General features: G+C 43.2%; 1 protein-coding gene across 4 annotated transcripts; it reads right to left on the reverse strand.

Annotated features, from left to right (window-relative positions):
* Window positions 1-160: 160 nt before the first annotated feature.
* slc6a2 (solute carrier family 6 member 2) lies at window positions 161-21,413 on the reverse strand. 4 transcript variants are annotated; one of them, XM_084681554.1, is made up of 16 exons: window positions 21,335-21,413; window positions 18,341-18,624; window positions 17,456-17,895; window positions 16,434-16,565; window positions 15,277-15,514; window positions 9,011-9,149; window positions 8,714-8,848; window positions 8,417-8,520; window positions 6,471-6,595; window positions 5,880-5,992; window positions 4,865-4,993; window positions 4,464-4,563; window positions 3,897-3,997; window positions 2,669-2,836; window positions 1,920-1,991; window positions 161-1,768 (listed from the first exon to the last, which is right to left on the reverse strand). In XM_084681554.1, exons 3-16 carry the CDS (start codon window positions 17,736-17,738, stop codon window positions 1,745-1,747), a joined length of 1,863 nt encoding a protein of 620 aa, XP_084537680.1. In that variant the 5' UTR covers window positions 17,739-17,895; window positions 18,341-18,624; window positions 21,335-21,413; the 3' UTR covers window positions 161-1,744. The 4 variants fall into 4 exon arrangements, 3 of the variants coding, with proteins under 3 accessions (XP_084537680.1, XP_084537678.1, XP_084537679.1); XM_084681552.1 differs by having other exon boundaries at window positions 18,294-18,624; XM_084681553.1 differs by lacking the exon at window positions 21,335-21,413 and having other exon boundaries at window positions 18,294-18,692.
* Between the last annotated feature and the right edge of the window lie 194 nt (window positions 21,414-21,607).

Below are 21,607 nucleotides of genomic sequence, written 5' to 3' on the forward strand. Positions count from 1 at the left end.
TTTTACGATATACGGTTCAAATTCCAATTAAACTCAATTGCAATAAATAGATACAAAACCGAACAGAGAAACTGAAAAGGAAACAACTTGGCACTTCAATGGTGGTGAATCTTCTGTAAATCAAGATTAAATGAAAACAAAAAAGTAATTGTCCATTTAACAATTGAGGCAACATAAGATCACTTGTCACTCCTCCACGCACACAACAACACGCATACAGTACAAAACCACACATACACTCTTTAAAGGATAAGCTACTGATTTTCCTCACAAACATGTAACAAAGCATTGGAAAGGTGCAACGACACTAAACCAAAAGTTATGGAAAGTAATTTGTTTAGTTAAACATTCCTATTATAAAACTGCAGTCAACTCTTTTTCTCTTTCTTTTTTGATAAACAAGCTATTTCTTCCTTGGCCAACAATCAAAACAGTAACTTCATCATTCCTTAGAAAGTAAAACACATAGGACTGTATTTTAGATATTAACTGCTCTCAAAGCTTTTGAAGTTCTGGAAAACAAAACCTGCCAAAGGGCCTTCCTCACTCATCTCTTCATGAAAGCACATTGTAAGACGCTTTTGCAAGGTGAAGAAAAATGTAACGCATTTCTTTGAAGAGGAAATATGGAATCATTGAGTCATAAGTTACTACCAAAAAACAACTGCCCATCTGTTGAGCCTTCAATAGAGCTTTGGAATAACCCTGACTGCAAAACAAATTGAAGTTCAAATATAAATTGTTCCCTTTTTTTTTAAACAGTTGACAAAAGCTGCATGTCTCTATGCACATAACACAGGCCCAGATGAATAACTTCATAACCTCAAGTTCTTTAATTTTAAGGATCCAAAAGGAATAATTTCAACTGAATGAATAGCCATGGTTGTAACTGGGAACATGTAATCCACAGTTGAGATCTGCAGAGATGTTAAGTAGGGGTGGTGAAGAGTAACCTTGAACTGGTTCTGAAGTGTCTTCCTTGATAAGGCACTGACACAGTTAAGCTGCTCTTTCAAAAGAATGAAGACTTTCCCTCCAAATAATTACTTACTGTATCTACTTGGCATCTCAAAGACAGCACAAAAACTCAATTTCTATCCTTACGGCTTGAGGGTCTTAAAAAATAAGAAGCTAATTACATTTTCCATCCCTATCCTGTATTACACCTTACCTAGTGGACTGATTCTGATTTATTATTTTTTCTCTTGGTTTCAGTGTCTAACACACTCTGTATAAACAAAGCAGAGCAAAGAAAAATCATAGTCAAAATATACACTGAAAGCAATATTTTTTCTCTTGGCTTTAGTGTCTTACTCTGCAGAAACAAGCACAGCTTAAATCAAAATATACACTGACATGGAAAGCAAAATAAGTATCCATGAACCCCCCCCCCCCAAAATGTTAGCTTTTGAACAGTGAAGTGTGTCTTGGCTAATATGTTGCTTGTTGGAAAAATTTATGAATAATATATAAACAAAATAAAAATAGTGTATGGTAAAAAACAATGAAGCCTAATACATTAACAAAATGTATGATATTGACTATGTGTAATGCCAGTGTGCCAGCCAGGGACTGAGGGAGGGTAGGGGCAGTGTAGGTCAGAGGTGAGAAAAGTTCAAGTCTGGCTCTCCCTGTTCGCCCTCCGACCGGAGGCTCATGGGTAGACATGTGTGCCACCAGAACGCTGTGGCTCCAACATGCTGGAATTTTGGACAGTGAGGAATGTTGGGCAGCCTGTTGGGTGTCAGATGGCCAACCAGTGCTTGAGCTGAAAAGATAACATAATTCGATTGGGTACAGTTAATTTGAGCAGCATTTAAACTATCGTAACTAATCACAATGAATGCCATTTATTTAATAATACAATAGCAGTCGTTATGTCTAGTCCACTCGCTTTCAGACCTAAATAGATTCATTACCGTGAACTGCCTGATGTTCCCCTCAGCCACTAGGTGATGTTCATGTTCAGGTGTGATGCAGTAAGCTATCCTCTGAAACACAGAAGATTGCATTGTCACAAAACTTGAATAAACAATATTCCTTTATCCCATTCCTTTATCTGTCACTCATATCTGTACATCTTACAAAATGCCCAGGCAGGGACATCTAGATTGCTGAGAAGTCAAGCCGTAAGCTGATTCTGACTGAGCTGGGAAGCATGTGCTGTGACCTCCAGCATCGTATTAGCTGTATAGATTCTGATGGCTGGGGAAGTTAGGTTCATTCTGCTCTTAACCACTATGGCTAGGGTCCAGTCTGAGCCAGCAGAATTACAGTTGAAGAAAAACAATTCCTTCATGGAGATCATGAAGGAATCTACCACAGGCTGCAATCGAAAGGAAACTCCAAAAGAGTGTGTCTGCCTGTGTGTGCGTGTCGGAGGGGTAAGGTACTGTGCCGTAACACTGTTTACTGGTGGGCAAGAAGGGAAACATTCCTCAGCTTTGATGATTAGGATCATGGATTTTCTATGAGCTTTGAAGGAGCCAGATCACATAGCAGTGTCCCTCAAGAACGGACGACCAACCGGGAAATAGTAAACATCAAGGCTATGATTTTGCACTTCAAATTTACATCAAACTAACAACCGGCACTGAAGGGGAACTATAGTCTCTACGTTAAATAAATACATTGATGCAGATAAGAGGTTGTTGTTTTAAGGCCTGACCTGTTTGAATGTGCCTGACACGCTGCAAAACTTGTAGATGGCGTAGACGGGGACAAAGAGCATAGAGGACATGGCCACACCCCAGCCAACCACGTTGGACCACTGAGGGAAGATATAGTCATCGTAATTCAGGCCAGTTGAGGTCACGATGCTGGCAACCACCACAAACTGAGGAAAGACAGAAAGAAAGAAAGAAAGAGAGGGCGAAAGGAAAAAGTGAGTGAGATAATTCGGCACAGACTAACCTTTGTTTCTATCAGAACCAATTCCCCATTATTTATCCCCCAGCATTACAAAGGTGAAATTGGATTGAGTTGAGCTGAACAGACTGCAGGTGAAGCGGTTCAGTTTCCCTCTGGGTTTGACCTGATGTTCTGGGAAGTAGTCTGGCCCACCTGCACTCGATTAGATGGCAAAGGAACCCCACCTCTGGCCCCAGAGAGCCGTACACATCACTAGCAGTTAGACATCACGTGGAGGTCAGTGACCCTGGTTAATACAAAAACATTCAGTTTTCACCACTTGCCAGTGGCTTGTACCTCGGTGAAATCTGTCTGCATACTGAAAAGACTGAAGCTGAACCTGAGCATGACTTCCACTGCTGAGCTGAGAGCTTTCTTATCGGTCTTAGACCTAAGGGAAACACAACTACCATATTGAATCAAATGAAACAATGTGAATTCTCACTGGACATAAGGTTAGATCTAAAGATATTCAGGATATATTAGCTTTCTATTAAGAGAACTACATATCCTGTTGCCTTATACATTCTCCATGGGGAAGAATACTTACTCTAGATTACAGTTGATAAAGACCATTGAGGGAATATGAATGTTTCCACTAAACTGATTCATGTGCTTTCAATAAGCCTGCCCCTTACAAATTCACATCTGTATTTCATTCACAGAATACACATTTGACCTCAATTAAAGACTTGTGTGGATTCCTCCCCTTCACTAGGTGAATCAGTCTGTTCAAAAGGGCTGTTCTGTTCATTTGATACCTAAGTAATCAGTAAGGCTAAGTAATGCTTATCAAATGAATTCATTATAATACATTCAGACACACCATGGGACAAGAGAGAGAGAGAGACAAGCCATGGCATCACCGATGCAGGGGCATATAGAACATCAATATCACATTTGCTCTCGAGCAACTCCAACCATCCCCAACCCCCAACACCTCTTGGCGTCTAATACTTCTTTCCCAACCCAAATCTCATCCTCACCAGCAGGAAAGCTGGGCTGACAAATTTCCAGCACAGCCTCCAGTAGAGACCTGGCTTGAAGCCCATCATGCGCTCAATATCCTCACTGAAACGGTCCACTCCTGCAGAGGAACACAGACACAGGCAGACTGCTGGTAACACACATGTGACTGCATATCCCATGTACTGTAGGTCTTCTATATATCACATGCAGGCCTTGTGTATGACATCTTCTCCTCTCTTCATCCACTCCTCTCCCTCTCTCGGTAATGTGCTTGGCCTGTGTAGTGGCAAAGCCGGTTTGTCTGACAGTGGGTGGGGGGGCTTTGTGCGACCACGTTCTAATGTCATCAATAGCTGCAGGGCTCAGGGAGAGAGAGGATTCCAGTGACCAGGCGGTTAGGGAAGGTCAGGGTGGGGAGGTGGAGGGAGAGAGGAAGGGACTGCTATAACAGAGCTCCGGTAAAGTTACCTGTCTTAAATGTTTAAAGCAGAACAGAGGTTTGTTGTAGGACACACCATGCCATCCAGTGACCTACAGTTCAACATGGCGTTTGAGCGACGTGCTGAGACAACTTGGCGTCTTACCGTAAAACCAGGACACCCCTATTGCTTCGATCAGCACCGCGAACAGTATAGAGGTTCCTGCTGCGTAGTTGTCTAGTAGAGTAAGGACATAGATGCCTCCCTATAGAAAAGGCAAGAGAGAGAGAGAGTGCGAGAGAGAGAGAAAGAGAAAGAATGACATTCAGAAGGAAAGTGTATAAACCGTATTCTTCGAAACAGACTCCCTGTCTTGGTTTGTCGTCATGCTCCTCAACAAAAAACAACAAAACTCTGGTATATATTATAACATTCTCAACGGGTTTACTAATCTAATCATGCAAGCAAGCAAAGCCATGTGAATGATTTGGGCTAGTAGCTAATATTATTTATCTATGCTCTCTCAGAGAAACCATGGAAGAAGAAACTCAGAGGAAGTGACTGACGTTAGTGATGCAGAACAAGGCGACCAGAAAAGTGCCGAATGCAGTGGCGAAGGTGAACAGTTTCCTGTTCCTCTTGAGGATTTTGAAGTCGTCTGTGAGGCCTGTAATGACTGCCTCCATACCACCCATCTGGAATGCACACACACACACACACAAACACATAATGATAAGTTGGATTTTTTTAAACAAAACCCTAAAACAACATCAAGTCTGTTGCCTGCAGTTTAAACTCTCCTGCAAGAGTAGCTTGCTTCAAACCTCTACATTTTGCAACATTGTGTGTGCCTTTGACATTTCACTTTGATTTAGAGTAAAAGGGCCAAACAAATATTTAATGAGGAACATTTTCATTCTCTGAGACGTTTTCCTGAGTTCACGCAGTCTAACCGTGGGGTGAATACAATTTTCCACCTCACGCTATGGGGTTATTAGGCAACACTGGAGCTGCAAAACACCCATAGCTCTGGACGCTAGCCTACTCAGAGAACCTCCATTTCCAACACTTAAGGCAGGAACCCTGAACTACACACAATGGGAAAACATGAAGCGTGTGTGACTGCACACGTCAGATTGGTTTAAATATATGTGTCCTTTTTTATTTTGCCCAGTGATTTCGTAATACTATGACTGAAGTGAATTCTTGAAAGGCATCTTCAAAGATTCTCAATTCTAATTTTGTAATCGATTGCAAGCACATTAAAATATTGCAGCTAGTCTTGATGGGAGGAGAGGTGGGGAGGGGTGTGGTCTGAACGGAGGAGAGGTGGGGAGGGGTGTGGTCTGGAGGGAGGAGAGGTGGGGAGGGGTGAGGTCTGGAGGGAGGAGAGGTGGGGAGGGGTGAGGTCTGAAGGGAGGAGAGGTGGGGATGGGTGAGGTCTGGAGGGAGGAGAGGTGGGGAGGGGTGTGGTCTGGAGGGAGGAGAGGTGGGGAGGGGTGAGGTCTGGAGGAGAGGTGGGGAGGGGTGAGGTCTGGAAGGAGGAGAGGTGGGGAGGGGTGAGGTCTGGGCCTGACTCACAGAGCTGTCGATACCCAGTGTCAGCAGCATGATGAAGAATACGATGGCCCAAAACGTAGAGCCGGGCAAAGTGGAGATGGCCTCTGGGTAGATAATGAACACCAGTCCTGCCCCTGGATTCACACGCACATAAAACAACATTGTTGGATAACATGATACAATAAAAATGACTGCTTGTCCTGCACTTGACATAATGAGCAAGTTAAGAACTTTAAGAGACAAGAGTTTAGTGGAGGAATGTTGAAACAGATTGAAAAGCGAGGTGTTACAAACACAGCGTTATCTCCTGTCATCAGCTCAAGGCTGTTGAGTTGTAGGCTAGTTGAGGTGGCCGAAGACATCAACAAAAAATGAAAGCAGCCATACTCAAGTATTTTAATCCAATTTTCCCCAAATCCAAATGTTTTTGTATCGCTGCCAATCTTCTCTCTGCAGTCAATATTTACATGGATCGCTGAAAAGGTTTAATTCAAAACAGTTATCCCAGTTATCCAGTTTAACCTATCCTAGTCTTTAAGCAACTGTGGCAACCACCTGACATTAACGGAAGTTAATTAAAGTACGTTTGTGTGTGTGTGTGTGTGTACTGACCATCTGTGGCTACGTCTTCTATTTTCACACCATGTTTGTCAGCCATGTAACCCAGCACAGAAAAGATGGCAAACCCTGAGAAGAAGCTGGTGACACAGTTCACTGTACTGGTCAGGAGAGCATCCCTGTATGGACAAAACAGACACACACACACACACACACAAACACACACATCCCCACCCACACACACACAAAAGTTCTATAAACCGTGTAACATGATAGTGACATTTCTTTATGACAACAATAGACGGAACACTTTAACAGTTTGTCTTTTTGACTTTTATTACCCATGGTGAAATTCATAGACATTCTTCCACCTATAACCACAATAAATCCAGACGTTTTTACTGGAAGGCCCGTTCTGGTTAGTTATCTCAGGTTTAGTCTCACAGACAATGGCGACCCCTTGCTCTCTCTGTAATAGTGAACTAAAGGCAGTGTTCTCTCCAATCTCAGTGGAGCTTTTGTGTTCAATTACCACACACACAACAGTCTAACTGGTGGTTATCGAACAGCGGAGCTGTGTTTTATAGCATAACCGGAACCAACCCAAGATCCTTCCTCGCCCCCATTCCATTTCCCTCCGCCTGGCGGATTCTTCGTCTGCAAGATTTCTGGACCTTGTGAGGTAGTGTAGCAGCCAACTTTTACAAAATCCTCATTCAAGCCCTGGCTCCAGAAGTAACCACCCAACACAAGACCTTCAGCAGCATTGCAACAATGCAGTTGGACTCAGCAAGTGTAGCTTCATTTGCTTAGGTGCTAACTCCCAGCATCTGTGTGTAATAACGCCGGTGGGAACAATTAATTCAATAGAGAAGTATGGTCGTGTGTCAGGCAACCCGGGCAGAGCCTGACCAAACCGTGCTGTAAAGTACATGCACTGCTGCAATGTTTACCAGACGAGCATGTTGCTGAAACCGTTGATCTTTCACCTAGTTAAGGTCCCCCTTGGGGACAGCGTTAATGTAAATACCACCTGCCATCACTCCACAGGTCCCCTCTGTCAGAGGGGTGGTGAGGGGAGGCGGGAGGCGGGAGGCGGAGGGAGGTACAGGGGGAGGAAGCGGAGGAGGGTTTGGCACGTTGCCCAACAAACAGTACTGGTGGGCGTCACACTCGCATGTGTTGTCCTCTGGGCTCAGCCAATGCACAGTAGCTTCAGACACAAACAGTAGTTGCAGACACACACACAGTAGCTTCAGACACAAACAGTAGTTGCAGACACACACACAGTAGCTTCAGACACAAACAGTAGTTGCAGACACACACACAGTAGCTTCAGACACAAACAGTAGTTGCAGACACACACACAGTAGCTTCAGACACAAACAGTAGTTGCAGACACACACACAGTAGCTTCAGACACAAACAGTAGTTGCAGACACACACACAGTAGCTTCAGACACAAACAGTAGTTGCAGACACACACACAGTAGCTTCAGACACACACACAGTAGGCTTGGAAGCACTCCAGCTGGTCCTAAGACCAGCCAGGTACAGTCTGGGTGAGATCAGAATCAAACTAAAAATAGAGCCAGCTATTGAACCGACACTTACTTAAGCACGCTCGGATGTATGTACGCACCACACACACACAATCAAACAAACACACACACATTGAAAAACCCATTAGGATGTACCTACTCCATTAAGTAGAGTGTGTTTAGGGCCAGATTGCGGGTCAAAGCAATAACAGAGCCAACTGCAGCAGCCTAAATTCCGTCTGCAGTAACCTATTAGAGAGGATAATCATCAGCAGAGCCTGTCTGGGGGTCTGGGGCCAGTTCAGGCTCTAGTGTCTGTCTGAGGCGGGCTGGCATGTCGGCTAGGAGAGCAGACAAACACACCCTCTCTGGCCCTTTGTCTGTTTACCTGAGGGGACGAGGGACAGAACGCCAGCGAAGGCCTTGGCACTGCTCAAAGGATGACACGAGGAAAACTACCTGTAGCAGTTGTTGTCGAATTTGTTGTAGCTGGCGAAGGCGATGAGCACCCCGAAGCCTGCTCCTAGAGAGTAGAAGATCTGAGTGGCAGCATCGATCCACACCTAGAAGCACAGATCCACATGACATGATGCAGGTGGCCAATCAAGATCCCCATTTAACCTTTGGCCTTGCTTTTTGAAGAGCAACACCACAGCTTAGAGCAAAATCAATCAAATATAGGCTGGACATGGCCATGGCAGTGACATACAGTACTGTAGTGTGAGAGTTGTCTGTGTGTGTGTGTGTGTGTTTGACCTTGGGGTTATTGAGCATGTTGAAGTCGATGTGGAGGTAGGCCCGTATGCCATCCATGGCACCTGGCAGAGTGATGCCTCGGATCAACAACACAAACAGCACCACGTAGGGCATAGTGGCTGTGATGTACACCACCTGAGAACAGCAAAGGATCGATCAATACATAAACAAACTAAATGCATGAAGTGGAGGGCTAATTGAATGGATACAATTAACACAATAACTGAATGAGGTCATGTTTTGTAAATGTGTGAGTTTGTGTGTGTGTGTGTGTGTACGCGTAGAGTTGTCTATTACCTTGCCTGAGGACTTTACGCCCTTCCACAGGCTGAAGTATAGGATGAACACCACAACCACAAGACACAGAGTGAGCTCCCAGCGAGGTAAGCCCAGGTCCTGGATGCCCCTGCTCTCATGGAGATGCAACACACCCCGCCTGGAGAACACACACACACACACACACACACATGCATTGAAGGACATAAAGAGCTTACACACCAATTTCAAACACACATTCTAACATATGCTTTCTTTCACCTACAGAGCTGTCATAAAAAGATAGATTCAATATACATAAACGCTCATGATGACATCGGGAAGGCTATATATCTCAAGCTAAATTGTTTTCCCTGGTCGGGAGGTCCGGAGCGAGGGGTGTTTTCGCATGGTGGACCCACCCAGGCCAACAGCACAGCCCACGCCTGAGCAAAGAGGAGGACAATCAGTCACCTGCTCCAGGGAGAGAGCCTGGGTGTTCTCAGGATACCTCTCACTCTCACCACCATCCCAAACTCTTTGCGCACGCTTCAAAAACACTGGGGTGATTTGAACAACCGACATGTTTTTTTTTTTTTTTTACAATATCTAACAACTTGAAAAAAGGATATTTCATCAAACTTCTGAATACAATTTCAATACAAGGTTACATTATGCAAATCGACAGAACAGTGCAGGAAGCGTTTGTTCTCTCCTCACACAGACACACACACACACACACACACACACACACGTAAATCTGTCTCTAACCATTTGACAGGTCATGTGTTTTGATCAAAACAATAATGACAATCCCTTGGGAGCCATTTCCCCCCAAGTGCTCTGACTAAAGTAAGTTAAAGAGATCAAGTTCAAAGGTTCAAGTGTTTCACCGTCACATAAATTACAGAGGCCTGACAAATAGGGTGTCCACCGTCCATAGATACATATTTCCTGCTGGTCACTATTCCCCCAAGCCTCTGGAGATGAAAACAAAGTCACACCTGCTCCAGTGGCCATTGAAGGAACGTTCAGCACATGCATAGGCTCTGGGTAGGAAGCATCTCACTTCAAAGGGAGAATGCAGTTCAAAGGTCAACATGTTGCTGAATAGTTGAGGCTACACAAAAGCTGCCACTGCTCAGTTGATCTTTTCAAAGGTGAAGACGACAGTTATACACTGTGTTGACAAGGAATATGCTTCTGCTTTGAAAGTTTGCTACTTGAAATAGTCATTACACCCTTATGGGGTGGTTCCTGACCTACTTGTTTGACCATCCATATGTAATCAGGCCAGAGTTTGGCAGTTCCAACCCAAGGAGGGCTCATCTCAAGAGGGAGTGGTGGGGAGGTTATCCCCACTGACACTCACAGACATTTTAGCTGTCTAAATTAGATCAATTAAATGACAAACACTCACAGAAACCCATCGTCACAATCATCTCCATCAAGGCACAGTTGATTTCAGGGTTGCACGAGATTTTTGGGCCTTTGTGATGGCCGGGAATCCTACTAGCCTTGATGACGATCGGGATTACAGGAAGGCTTTGCATCAGAATCTGATATCCTGGCTGGCTAAACAACCATCCCTGCCTAAAGACACATGAACTCAAGAACACAGAAACAGGGAAAAGAATACTGTGTCCAGACATAAAACCCCAAAGGACCACGGCCTGCTCATAAATACATCCAACAGACCCTTTTATCTCCTCATGATAATAAATTCAAAGTTGTCAGGTCTTCAGGGAGAGGGAGATAGAGAGACCAAAAAGGATGGACTCAGTCCTGTGGTTCTGACCGGCCAGGGTCAAGTGTTGTTTGGGTTGAGCCTCTAAGCCTAATGGTTCATCTGATATCGTGCACATTGTGAAAGCTACCCATGACATCAATCCATGTCCCTGTGGCCCTGTTGTTCTAAACACAATCCCTCTTATCTTGTCTCTCTTTGGCCCAAAGTCAACTGCTGTGTACAGTACCCATCCACCACATTGTTTGCATCTCTATACACCATGCATGAAGGACACAGACTGTTGAGGCTTTGCAGTGGCAACGCATATGCAAAAGTCATCTGCTCCACACACAAAACGAGAATGGGAACTCAATGGAATGCAGAGACATCACAAATACCTTATGAAAGGCATAAAAGTTAGATTGACGATGTGTATTTTTATAAAAAACTATACTTAGAAAATGTAAACCGTTGCTTTATCAGCAAAGTATATTATGTTCAAGTGTGCTCTGCATCACTTGCAAGGAAATTGGAGTATAATCGAAGCAATCTTGTTAGATTCTACGCAAATGGCCCTCCTTGATGAGGCAGATCCATCAAGTCAAGTTATCCTTGACATAAAATCAAATGCAACTGTTTAAGCATGTAGGGGATCTATAAAATCTACAGTATGTGAGTTGATTGAATGGTTGGATACTGTACAGTGTACAATGTAGTGCATGGCTTGTGCTGGTTCAAGGGAAAGCAACATAGATTACCATGGACATGCAAATACAACATAGAGTAGACAAGGCACTGACCAAAGTTCAGCCTTAGATTGTTTTCCTGAAGTTTGCCAACCTATATCAAATGTCTAAAATCATGTTACAGTCTGTTCAATTACTGAAATAATCCGTTAATTTTATGGTAGCAAAGCACAGAATGGATTATTTTCTAGGTATTATTGTTGAGCAGAGTGGTCATGAGTGTTGAACTGTGGGTTGAACTGTGGTCTGACCCTTTGAGACCTGACCATCTGCCCTGCTAGACAGACTGCTGAGTGAGCCATGTGGATGTTCTCTGACGGCTCACATACTTCCAGGTCCAATCCAACTTTCATGTTGAAACAGCTAGTTTACAACTACTATGGCCAGGCTATCAAGAGTAGAATACAATACCGATGATACTGTTTATTCATAAGTCTACTGTGTCAGATGGAATTAAAGTCAATACTCTATAAAATGTCACCTTTCACCTGTTCAAAGAACAGCAACTTTTGGACCTCTTTGTCCATGGGTGGACCTGAGATCAAACTGATGTTGTGGAGAAACACCTCACACCGATTCCCTAAGGTAAAAGTACTTTTGGCAGTCCAAAATATCACTCCCCATGTCGACTGACAATTGATTTCAACAGTTTCTGCTTACACAATCGTTCTCATTTTCAGCCAGAGCACCCAAAGGGCCTCCGAGTCCAGGTTATATGAGAAGCACCGTTATGAGCTTGCTCAACATCCACGTACGCAAGAAACAAGGATGCCTTGTGATCATGTTATTGTGGATTTACGGTTGCATGTCCTAGTGAGAGTTCTTCACATTCTGGAGCTGGATCATACTCAGAGGATTTCATGATTTAGTCAGTTGGAGAGAGGTATGAATCTCCAACTCATTTCAAAATGGCTCACAAGGCGCCCGCCCTCTATAATTCAAGTCACAGTGTCCTACGCAAAGGGAAGTACTTGAACAACTAAACTGGCACCCCACTGAGAAGATGGCCTAATATCTCTAAAGGACTCACGGCCAAGCTAAACATCATGGTACATTCATTGGCACACATTTTTAGAACTCAGAAGTCAGGATAGCCTTTTGAAGACTGGTGTCCTCCCTCCAAATTCTTTTTTTTTCTTCCAAATGTTATCTTTGCAATTGCCAGGCCTCTTGAAAGGCCTGTGCGGAAGTGGGATGTGAGGAGCAACTGAATCTTCAGAGAGGGGCTTGCAGTGGCACAGACATTCACACGTACACATCTGGGCATGGCACACTATGTCAGTGTCGCCAAGCTGGAGTAGTCGAACAGTTAAATGCCTTGCGAGCACAACCGCCTAAATGCTCAAATGGGGTCTTAAACCTAGCAACTGTGTAATAGCTCGATCAACATACACCATTGTCCTAGAGGGACAATGAGTCTGAATTAGTTACCTTTTGGCTTTCTCTTCTTCGATCGCAGGGCTACCATTGCCACATTGATTTTTGTATTGATAGTCTTGTTTAAGTAAGAATGACAAAGATTGTCATGGACTTAGTTACAACCTTTTGATAATTGAATAGGCATTTAATGTAATAACCTCAGACATTAATAGGACCATCACACTGTGCTAATTTAACCTCAATTAGATTTGCAGCTGTTGTTACAACTGCAAACAAAAAAAAGAGTTTGCTCCATTCACCGAACAACAATTCAACTCCAAGGACTTATAAATTGATGATTATATTATTTCACACCACTGAGTCTTTAGTCTTAATCATACTGACTTTGTAAAGCATTTTGAGAAGTGACCTCAGCACAAGCTTTTTAGCAGTTTGCCTTTTGGGAGCCCTGGTCTGTCATTAGTGTGTGTAGCAGCGCAGAGCCCCTGTGATGGCATTGTAAATGACACCTGCTCTGTGTCCGCCCAGAAGCTCTAATGACAGTACTCACAGCCACTTGGCAGATTGCAGGGCAGTGATGATCAATGAGCACAATAATAAAGGCCAAATAGGGGAGGAAATGAGGGCTTTGCACATCCTTGGACAGCTGAGGATATGTCAGCACAGATCAAAGTGTGTGTGAACCATAGTGATGGTAGGACATTGCATTACTTGTGTGCATGCGTACCTCGATACACTACACCCTGATCCTAAGGCCAACATTCTGATTAGTTTTTAAGAGACTGTGGCCTGATGTGGAGGGAAAATGCGAATTAGAACTAATCACTATGTCATTTTTTTGTTGACAGAGGTGAACATCACAAGAGACCTGAGGCATATCCAATTGGATAAGTCTCCAGTTGCAATGTCCTGAAGACTTTTCTTTGATACGATCACTTGTGCTTTCAATTTGAGTAGCTCAGATATTCTACTCACAGAAAAACTGAGAAGTGAGGGAAGGGAAGGGAAACAGATATAAAAAAATTAAGTGTTGGAAAAACTGGGAGAGAGGGAGACAATTCTCTCATGGAGTGTGTTATCCTCGAATGCTGCCAACCATACGTGCGCAGGCTGATTTATGTCTCCAGACCCTGTCCAGGGCCAACTTACAGCTCAGAACGAGATGACCAGAATTTTGATATTCTAGCAGGAGCAGTATTGTATCTGTCCCAGAGTGTCTGCTGCAGAGTTTTCATTGAAAAGACAAGTGCAGCCTGTCTACAATTAACTACGGTTATAAGGGCACATAATGGCCGTTGTGCTGTCCATGTACCAAAGACCTTTGAGTGGGTTTGATAACAACCGCAAAAACACCAAGGAGGATTTAAAGAGAGCTGTCTAGAGGGTCAACTGAAGGTATTACCTTTATTCATTTCACATTTCATGTCTTTGGGGACAGATGACAGAGAAATGCCACAGGAACTTCAGATGTGTTCATTAACTCGACACAAGAAACATCAGTGCAGCAAGGCAATATGGGAAACAGAGTCTTTGATCTGTTCATAGGCTGCATATGACACACTCCTGGTGTGTTTTGTTTGTGCCTGACACACTGCAAATCAGCTGAGAGATAAGACCACTGTATTGTTGCATTTGTTTACTGGTTTCCTCTGGGCTGCAGAGTCAGGCTCTACACGAGCGAGGGGGAAGAATTGCAATTCTTTGAAGTGCAAGTGAATAGGGCTTTTTTTCTGTGAACTTCAAACGCAGAATCTAAGCTTTTTTATGCCTTTTATGCCTCAATTGGTGATGACTGGTTCACTCAAGAATTTAGGGAGTACAGCACAAAGGTCTTATTGATGGTGACCCACTTAACAGCCAAAGTTTTTCATAGATGTCATACATTTCCGTCTCACATTAAGATGCTTCTCTTAATATAAGATTTTTTTCCCTCTAAATCTGCTGACGGTGAACACACATTCTGACTGTTGGAGAAAAATCACCTGTCTTTATTGAATGGACCATCACAACTTTAGAGGTCCAAAATATTGTCACAACAACATTGCGGCTATGGGAGAGCCATACCGTTTCTGCTTTTACAGCTACTTCAGGACTTTACTTTTGTTTGTCTCATTTGATGTCACTTCATTGAACTGAAAGTAAACTGCTTTGTTTATTTTATCGTATTTTTTTATACAATAATACATTTTTATATAATAGATGTATTTAACAATGATCTGGCGCTTTCAATATTTCAATTTGTTTTATGTAATACATTTATTCTCTCAATCCTAATGATATGGTCCTGAAATTGTCAAATTAAATGACTGAAATGACCGAAAGAAACCAATAAGATTCTGTAAGTAACTGCTTCTAATTCTCTTTAGCACAGTTCAAAACTGACACCCTATATAAGCCCTTTCCTGAGAGGCCCAGATGGAGTTACAAGTCAGAGACCGGCCCGAGGTACTCACTCATAGTACTCCGCCGCCGGCGTGATCTTAAACTTGGCGTAGGATGTCCCGTTGGCCAAGAAGGAGCCGTTGAAGTGCTTGGGGAGAGTGCAGTTCTCGCTGTTCCAGCTGTTGTTACAGTGAAGCCAGGGCAGCTCGCTGGTCATGGACGAGAACAGGTAGTAGAGAGACCAGGCTATGATGACGTTGTAGTAGAAGCCAACGTACAGGGCGATGATGATGACAGTGTAGCCCACACCTGAGGAGAATGGTTGCATTGGATAAACACAGTGTGTGCTACGCTGCAATTATTATGTGTGTAGTACAGTTACATTTACATTACATTTAGTCATTTAGCAGACGCTCTTATCCAGAGCGACTTACAGTAAGCACAGGGACATTCCCCCGAGGCAAGTAGGGTGAAGTGACTTGCCCAAGGACACAACGTCATTTGGCACGGCCGGCAATCGAACTGGCGACCTTCAGATTACTAGCCCGATTCCCTTACCGCTCAGCCACCTGACTCCCTATGGTAGTACTGTACATGTGGGCAAGCATTCCACCCACTGCACAATGTATCCACAAATGAGGTGTAAACTGGAACATGTGATCCAAGACAACAGGGCTGTATGTCACCCTGCTGGCTAGAATTAGGATTCAATTCCATATTATGTTTGACTGTATCACTGAAAGCCAATGTGCTATAGCATCTCAAAAGACAACAGATGGGCCTGGTTTTAATATACAATGATGTTCTCAGTGTTTCACACGTACACTGCATGTCACTCAGCTCTGGTAAGGTGTTATAAGGCTCAATGGGTTAACAATCTTCACAGTCAGGGGAATCATAATAGCGCTTTACAGTTATGTTACTTTAGAGCTTTGCACAAAATATTACTTTTGACCTCCCACACTTCAAAAGTGCTGCAGCAGGTTGATTCACAAACAGAAGCAAGAAAAGAGAGAACACACAAAAGTCAAAGACATCCGGGAGAGATGAGGAGGCTGTCGGCAGTGTGGCAAAGGAAAAAGGAAAAAAGAAAGGTGAAATGGGAAAGAGATGCTGAGAGGCAGAGAAAGGAGCAGGGAAAGGATGTAGCACAGGTTAGAGAGGTGAGAGAGAGAGGCATAGTTGAGAGGTGAGAGAGAATCTGGGTTTGAGGAAAAGGATGGCTCACCTTTAAACACAGGGCATATCTTCCAGACTGTGGCGGCCCCTTCTCTGTTGTACTGGCCCAAGGCTAACTCCATGTAGAATAGGGGCATCCCAGCAATGACCAGGAACAGAATGTATGGAATCAAAAAGGCACCTAAGATAGTGTCAAAAACACACTTAGAAACGTGTTTCATCCTGGCATCCATGTAATCACTCAATTCAACAGAGCTCCAAAGAAAGTCTGTCACCCTCTACTCTTAGTTTTTTTTTAGTGTATTCCAGCAATAAAATATGCCACCATTCTGTTATAATTGGCTACACATTATTTAAAAAAACAATAACAATGGCCTTTGAGTTGAGTAGGGATGATTATGAAGGTTGCATGACGCACACATTAATGTTATTTTCTCTGTTGAAGAGTTGGCAGTAGAGTTCACGGCACCAAACAATAAACACGTCTGTTTTCCCCCCACGTGAATGGAAATGCAGCCAAAGGGGGACTGACTCTTTCTAGTAAACATTCAGTTTTCACAACAAGTGGACGGCCGTCTGTTGTAGGCATGCCCATGCAAAATGTCATTTTCTATCTAAACACTTCATTTATACATATTACATTAATTTACATTTATTCGCCCCATAATTTCAATAGTTTATCTTATTGAAATATTGATTCGGGGCCATGCTTGATAACAATACATTAGTATATAAACATGCAATTCATGGATACCATTTCCCATTCATGTTCCTGGAGAAGCTAGACTTGAGTGCATTTAAAAATGTTGGATCTAAGCAACTAATATGGGAATAAATGTCAATGGTACATTCATGTAATTGAGTAACCATGTCTCACAACTAAGACCTGGGATTTTAATTGTTGAGATCGTAAAAAGACTGTCACCCTCTTAACTGCATGAATATAGGGGCAATTTTTGGAATGCATTGCAAACTAAAAACGTTTGTTTTGCAACATAACAGAAATAGGTCCTTCATGATGGATATGTATTACAAAACGACCTGAGGTAAACTTCACTGTAGTCTACTTACCTCCTCCATTCTTGTAACACAAGTAAGGGAATCTCCATACATTGGCCAAGTCCACTGCGAAGCCTATAACAGACAGTAGAAAGTCCATTTTCTTTCCCCAAGTTTCCCTCTCATTATCTTCAGGGGGACCGCCACTGCAGTTGGGAATGACAGACGAGCTAGTGTACTGGACCCCATTCTGGTCCTTCACCAGTATCAATTCAACTTCCTTTTTTTCCACATTGCACTGTTTAAGCGGGGCGACTGATGAGAGCTTATGTTCTGGCAGCACTTGGATGTTCATCTTCACGGTACTGCGAAGCTTACGCCGGCCTCGTGCTCTCACGTCCCCAATGTAGTGGCGGAGGTGATTTTGGCGCTCCCGTTAATGAAGAAGGGCAAACTCCGCATGAGCAACTTGTCTCTCCGGAATCTATGATTGGCGGCTCTGCATTCATCGACTATAGAAGGAAACAAAGTATAAAGTTTGGAGGGGAGGAATAGTTTTGCGTTCACATTTACGCAAACAGATTTACGTTATAGTCTATAGAAACAGTAATGCAAGATGTTGGTGAGAAAGTAGTTGCTGCTTCATAGTTCCTATAGTCAAACAGCTGCACCTAATTTGTTTTCTAAATATTCTACAAGCTACACACTATAAACTGTGACAACTGATAGACTACAGTGAAATCTCTGCAGGTGGCAAGTTACTCCATAGCGTGACTGCGCGCTAATTGCTGAACGCACTATGGTAAACAAATTAGCCTACTCGATCAAATGTAAGCTAGGTCTTAGTCGATCTGCAGCTCACTACATCCTTAGAGCTAGTAAAAAAACTTAGAGTGTGGTATATTATTACTTGAGCAGTTTAGAAAACGAGAAGTCCAAGATGAGCATGGTCCGTACTTGAATGGCACATCTATGGGCACCTCTCCATGACCCGTTGCTGCAGTCGTCCAGATGCGTCTGAGAAAAGACAGCCCATTCTGATGGAACTTCAAGACTCGCCTTCTCAGGAGCGAAAGACGATATAAGTTGTGAGCTTTTAAATCGGGCTCCTCTCTGTCCACGTGATATATTATAATTGAGGATTTTCCCCTCCCATTTTACTCCATGTTTGAGTTTGGCAGTCCGTCGCCGCTGGTCTGAAGTGCGCACAGACATGCGCTCCGGGTGTTGGGCTTCTGTACCTTAAAAAAAAAAAAGAAAAAAGAAAAACCGCAAGGAACATGGAAATGTTCATCCATAATAAATGAACCAACAAACAGAAACCCCATCTGCGACAGGATAGGCCAACATGTATTTATTTATTTGCTACCGTTATTCAATAGTAATTTATTTATTTTATCACATGTATTTCTAGCCTTACTCTAGGCCTACTGCTTAAACTACATAGGAAAGTACGTTTTATAAGAATTTCTTTGAAAGATGTTATACTTTCAAATAAAGTATACATGTTATTGAAAGAAAACTCTCTGAAAATGTTTTAATTTGGACTTTATTTATCTGTTTCTTCTCTGTACTAAATAGATTGAATTACAGTTTTCTAAGAAGCGGTAAAAGCATTGTGTTCCATGTGTAATCCAATTCCACACCAGCTTTTGCCATAGGCAACGATTTCTATTAGATATGGTAGATCTGTTCATCCCATTAAAGTCAATGAATGTCCTGTTAAAGCTCCACAGTGCTTCTTTTATAGAACCTTAAAAGGGCTGTTCTGGGGTGTTTTGTTTGTGAAGATTGAATAATTGCAGTGATGGTAAAGCTAGGGCCAAGGTTGTATAGGAGGATTATGTGTTATTTGAGTTGCTTTCTCTTTGGCGTCTTAGATTTATTTCTGTTTTTTGACTTGTGAAGGTTGTTTTTATGGTTGAGCCATGCACAGATTTGCTACACTAAAATAGTGTTTATTTCAGTTTTCCTTTTCAGGCTATCTATATTCAAGAATTTCAAGGGATTTAAACTAGGTTTAAATCCGGATCCACCTGTCGGAGCAATATGGATGACCCTGGATCACCCTTGACCCTGTAGGTTTGTCACCAGACAAGCACAATACTCTGTACATCTACCACATGACTGGCTGTACTGCCCACACATGCTACAATGTACATCCTGTAGGATCCAGATGCTCTTACTGCTGCACTGTTTGCATTTAAGAGAGAAAATAAGTTACCCCAGGCTTTTACTATCCACAGCCCCCACATGATGAAACCATTATACATTCTCATAGAAAACAGAGCAATGCCATCCCTTCCCTCTGGTCTCTGTGGTCTCTCTGGTTAGAGGAGTCAGATGGCTGAGCGGTTAGGGAGTCGGACTACTAATCAGAAGGTTGCCGGTTCGATTCCCGACGGTGAAAAATGACGTGTCCTTGGGAAAGGCACTTCACCCTACTGGCCTCGGGGGAATGTCCCTGTACTTACTGTAAGTCGCTCTGGATAAGAGCGTCTGCTAAATGACTAAATGTAAATGTAATGGTCCCTGGGGTCCTTCTCCCTGGCCCATTCCCCTGATACCCCTGCCCTCATATCTGCCGACCATCTTAGCTTCCCTCCTAGAAGCATCAGGTAAACCATCAACAGGCCAGGTTCTGATCCCAGAACAATGAGCCTAATGAGACATGAAAGTTCTCACACAACAGATTCTCTGCAGGTCCCTGTCAAAGGACCACAGGATCTATCCCCACAGCTCTCTATCTTCCCTCCGTGCCTTATCATCAGTGGATAACCTCACAGGTTAACCCCCAGTAAAGTACAAACCAAGCCTAATTTTGCTGCTTCAGCCAAGGAAAGCCTATTACCTCTGAGCGTGGGAATCCAAAAAGTTAGCAAGCCAGATGAGTAAGGCTCTTTTATGAAATTGGCCTGAACTCAATCCATTATTGAATTGTCACAATCACCTCATGTTTAATTAATTAGACATGCCTGGTATGGGGAAATTATGATGAGCTGTGCACTGTACTTTCTCTGAATTTGAACACAACAAAAGGATGTGAACTTTACTTCTGTTTGGAGTTTTCTATGTTTGCCTGGTGTAAAACATGCTTATACTGTAGCTTAGTCCCTCCCCTAGCTTGTAACACACAGACCACTGTGCTAAGGGCAGAGCACACAAGTCAAAAAACATGTTTACGAGGATTAACACTGTAGCTCTACAGTTACAGTAGTACATTTTCAAGAGCTTTCCGTGTCATCATTCTTTTCAATATAGAAAAAAATGAAAGCTGGTAGGAAATTTGAAACTGGCTCTACTTGGAACCCACCAACAAACCCACTTATCAGTCAGCATTGGATAACTTTTGACAGACTTTTCTCTACAGTCAATGATAATACTATGTTTGTCTTAGTAATGGTTTGGAGGGAAGATGCGGGTCAGAGTGCCACAATCTGTTCATTTCCAATGCTATGTCTGGCAGCAAGTGCGCAATTAAGTCAAATGCCACTATTAATTGACTTGTGCGTCATGGTCTGCCTGAAAGGCACATTGAATGAGAGGCACATTGAATGAGAGGCACATTGAATGAGGCCAGAGGAAACATATGGCTAGGCCGGCTTCTAGAGCATTGATGTGTGCCAAGCAGAAAGGCACCAAAAATGTGGAACATTTCAAAGACTGGCAAACCAAAGTTATTGGCTTGATCACTGGTAATCTAAATATGAGTATGTGTTCCAAACGCATAAGTACTGTAGCTTTGGATGAGAGACAAGTTCATTTGACTGACTGTAAACTGGTAATGAGATGACTGACCACTGCTCCACTGAACTATGCAGCTCAAGCTGACCCACACTTGCACTGCCAGAGAGGAAAGTCCATGTCCCTCCTGGAACAGATGTCTGGAAGGGCATCAGACACTCTCTGAAATCTGAAACACCCAAAAGAATTAATGAGAAAAAAACAAACCTGAGGCACCAGCTGGTCAGCCATTGATGTCACAACCCTTTGCAAAGGCTTATCCTTATATTTAGATTTTCATCATTCTCCAAACGGCAAAAGGAAAAAATCTTTCTCAATATCTGTCCTAGAGTCATAGAATGAAGGAGTCAACAAGGTGTGTCTGTGGGTTGGAGGAAGTGCTAACAATGAGGTGTGGAGACACTTCCAGGGAACTGGAAGGGAACAGCGCCAGGCGCAGCTCTGTGGGGGCCAAGGGGGCCTGGGTGGGGATGCTGGGGG

This window comes from Hypomesus nipponensis, chromosome 19, assembly GCF_054491055.1.
Source record: "Hypomesus nipponensis isolate SF chromosome 19, ASM5449105v1, whole genome shotgun sequence".
In the NCBI taxonomy this organism is placed as follows: domain Eukaryota; kingdom Metazoa; phylum Chordata; class Actinopteri; order Osmeriformes; family Osmeridae; genus Hypomesus; species Hypomesus nipponensis.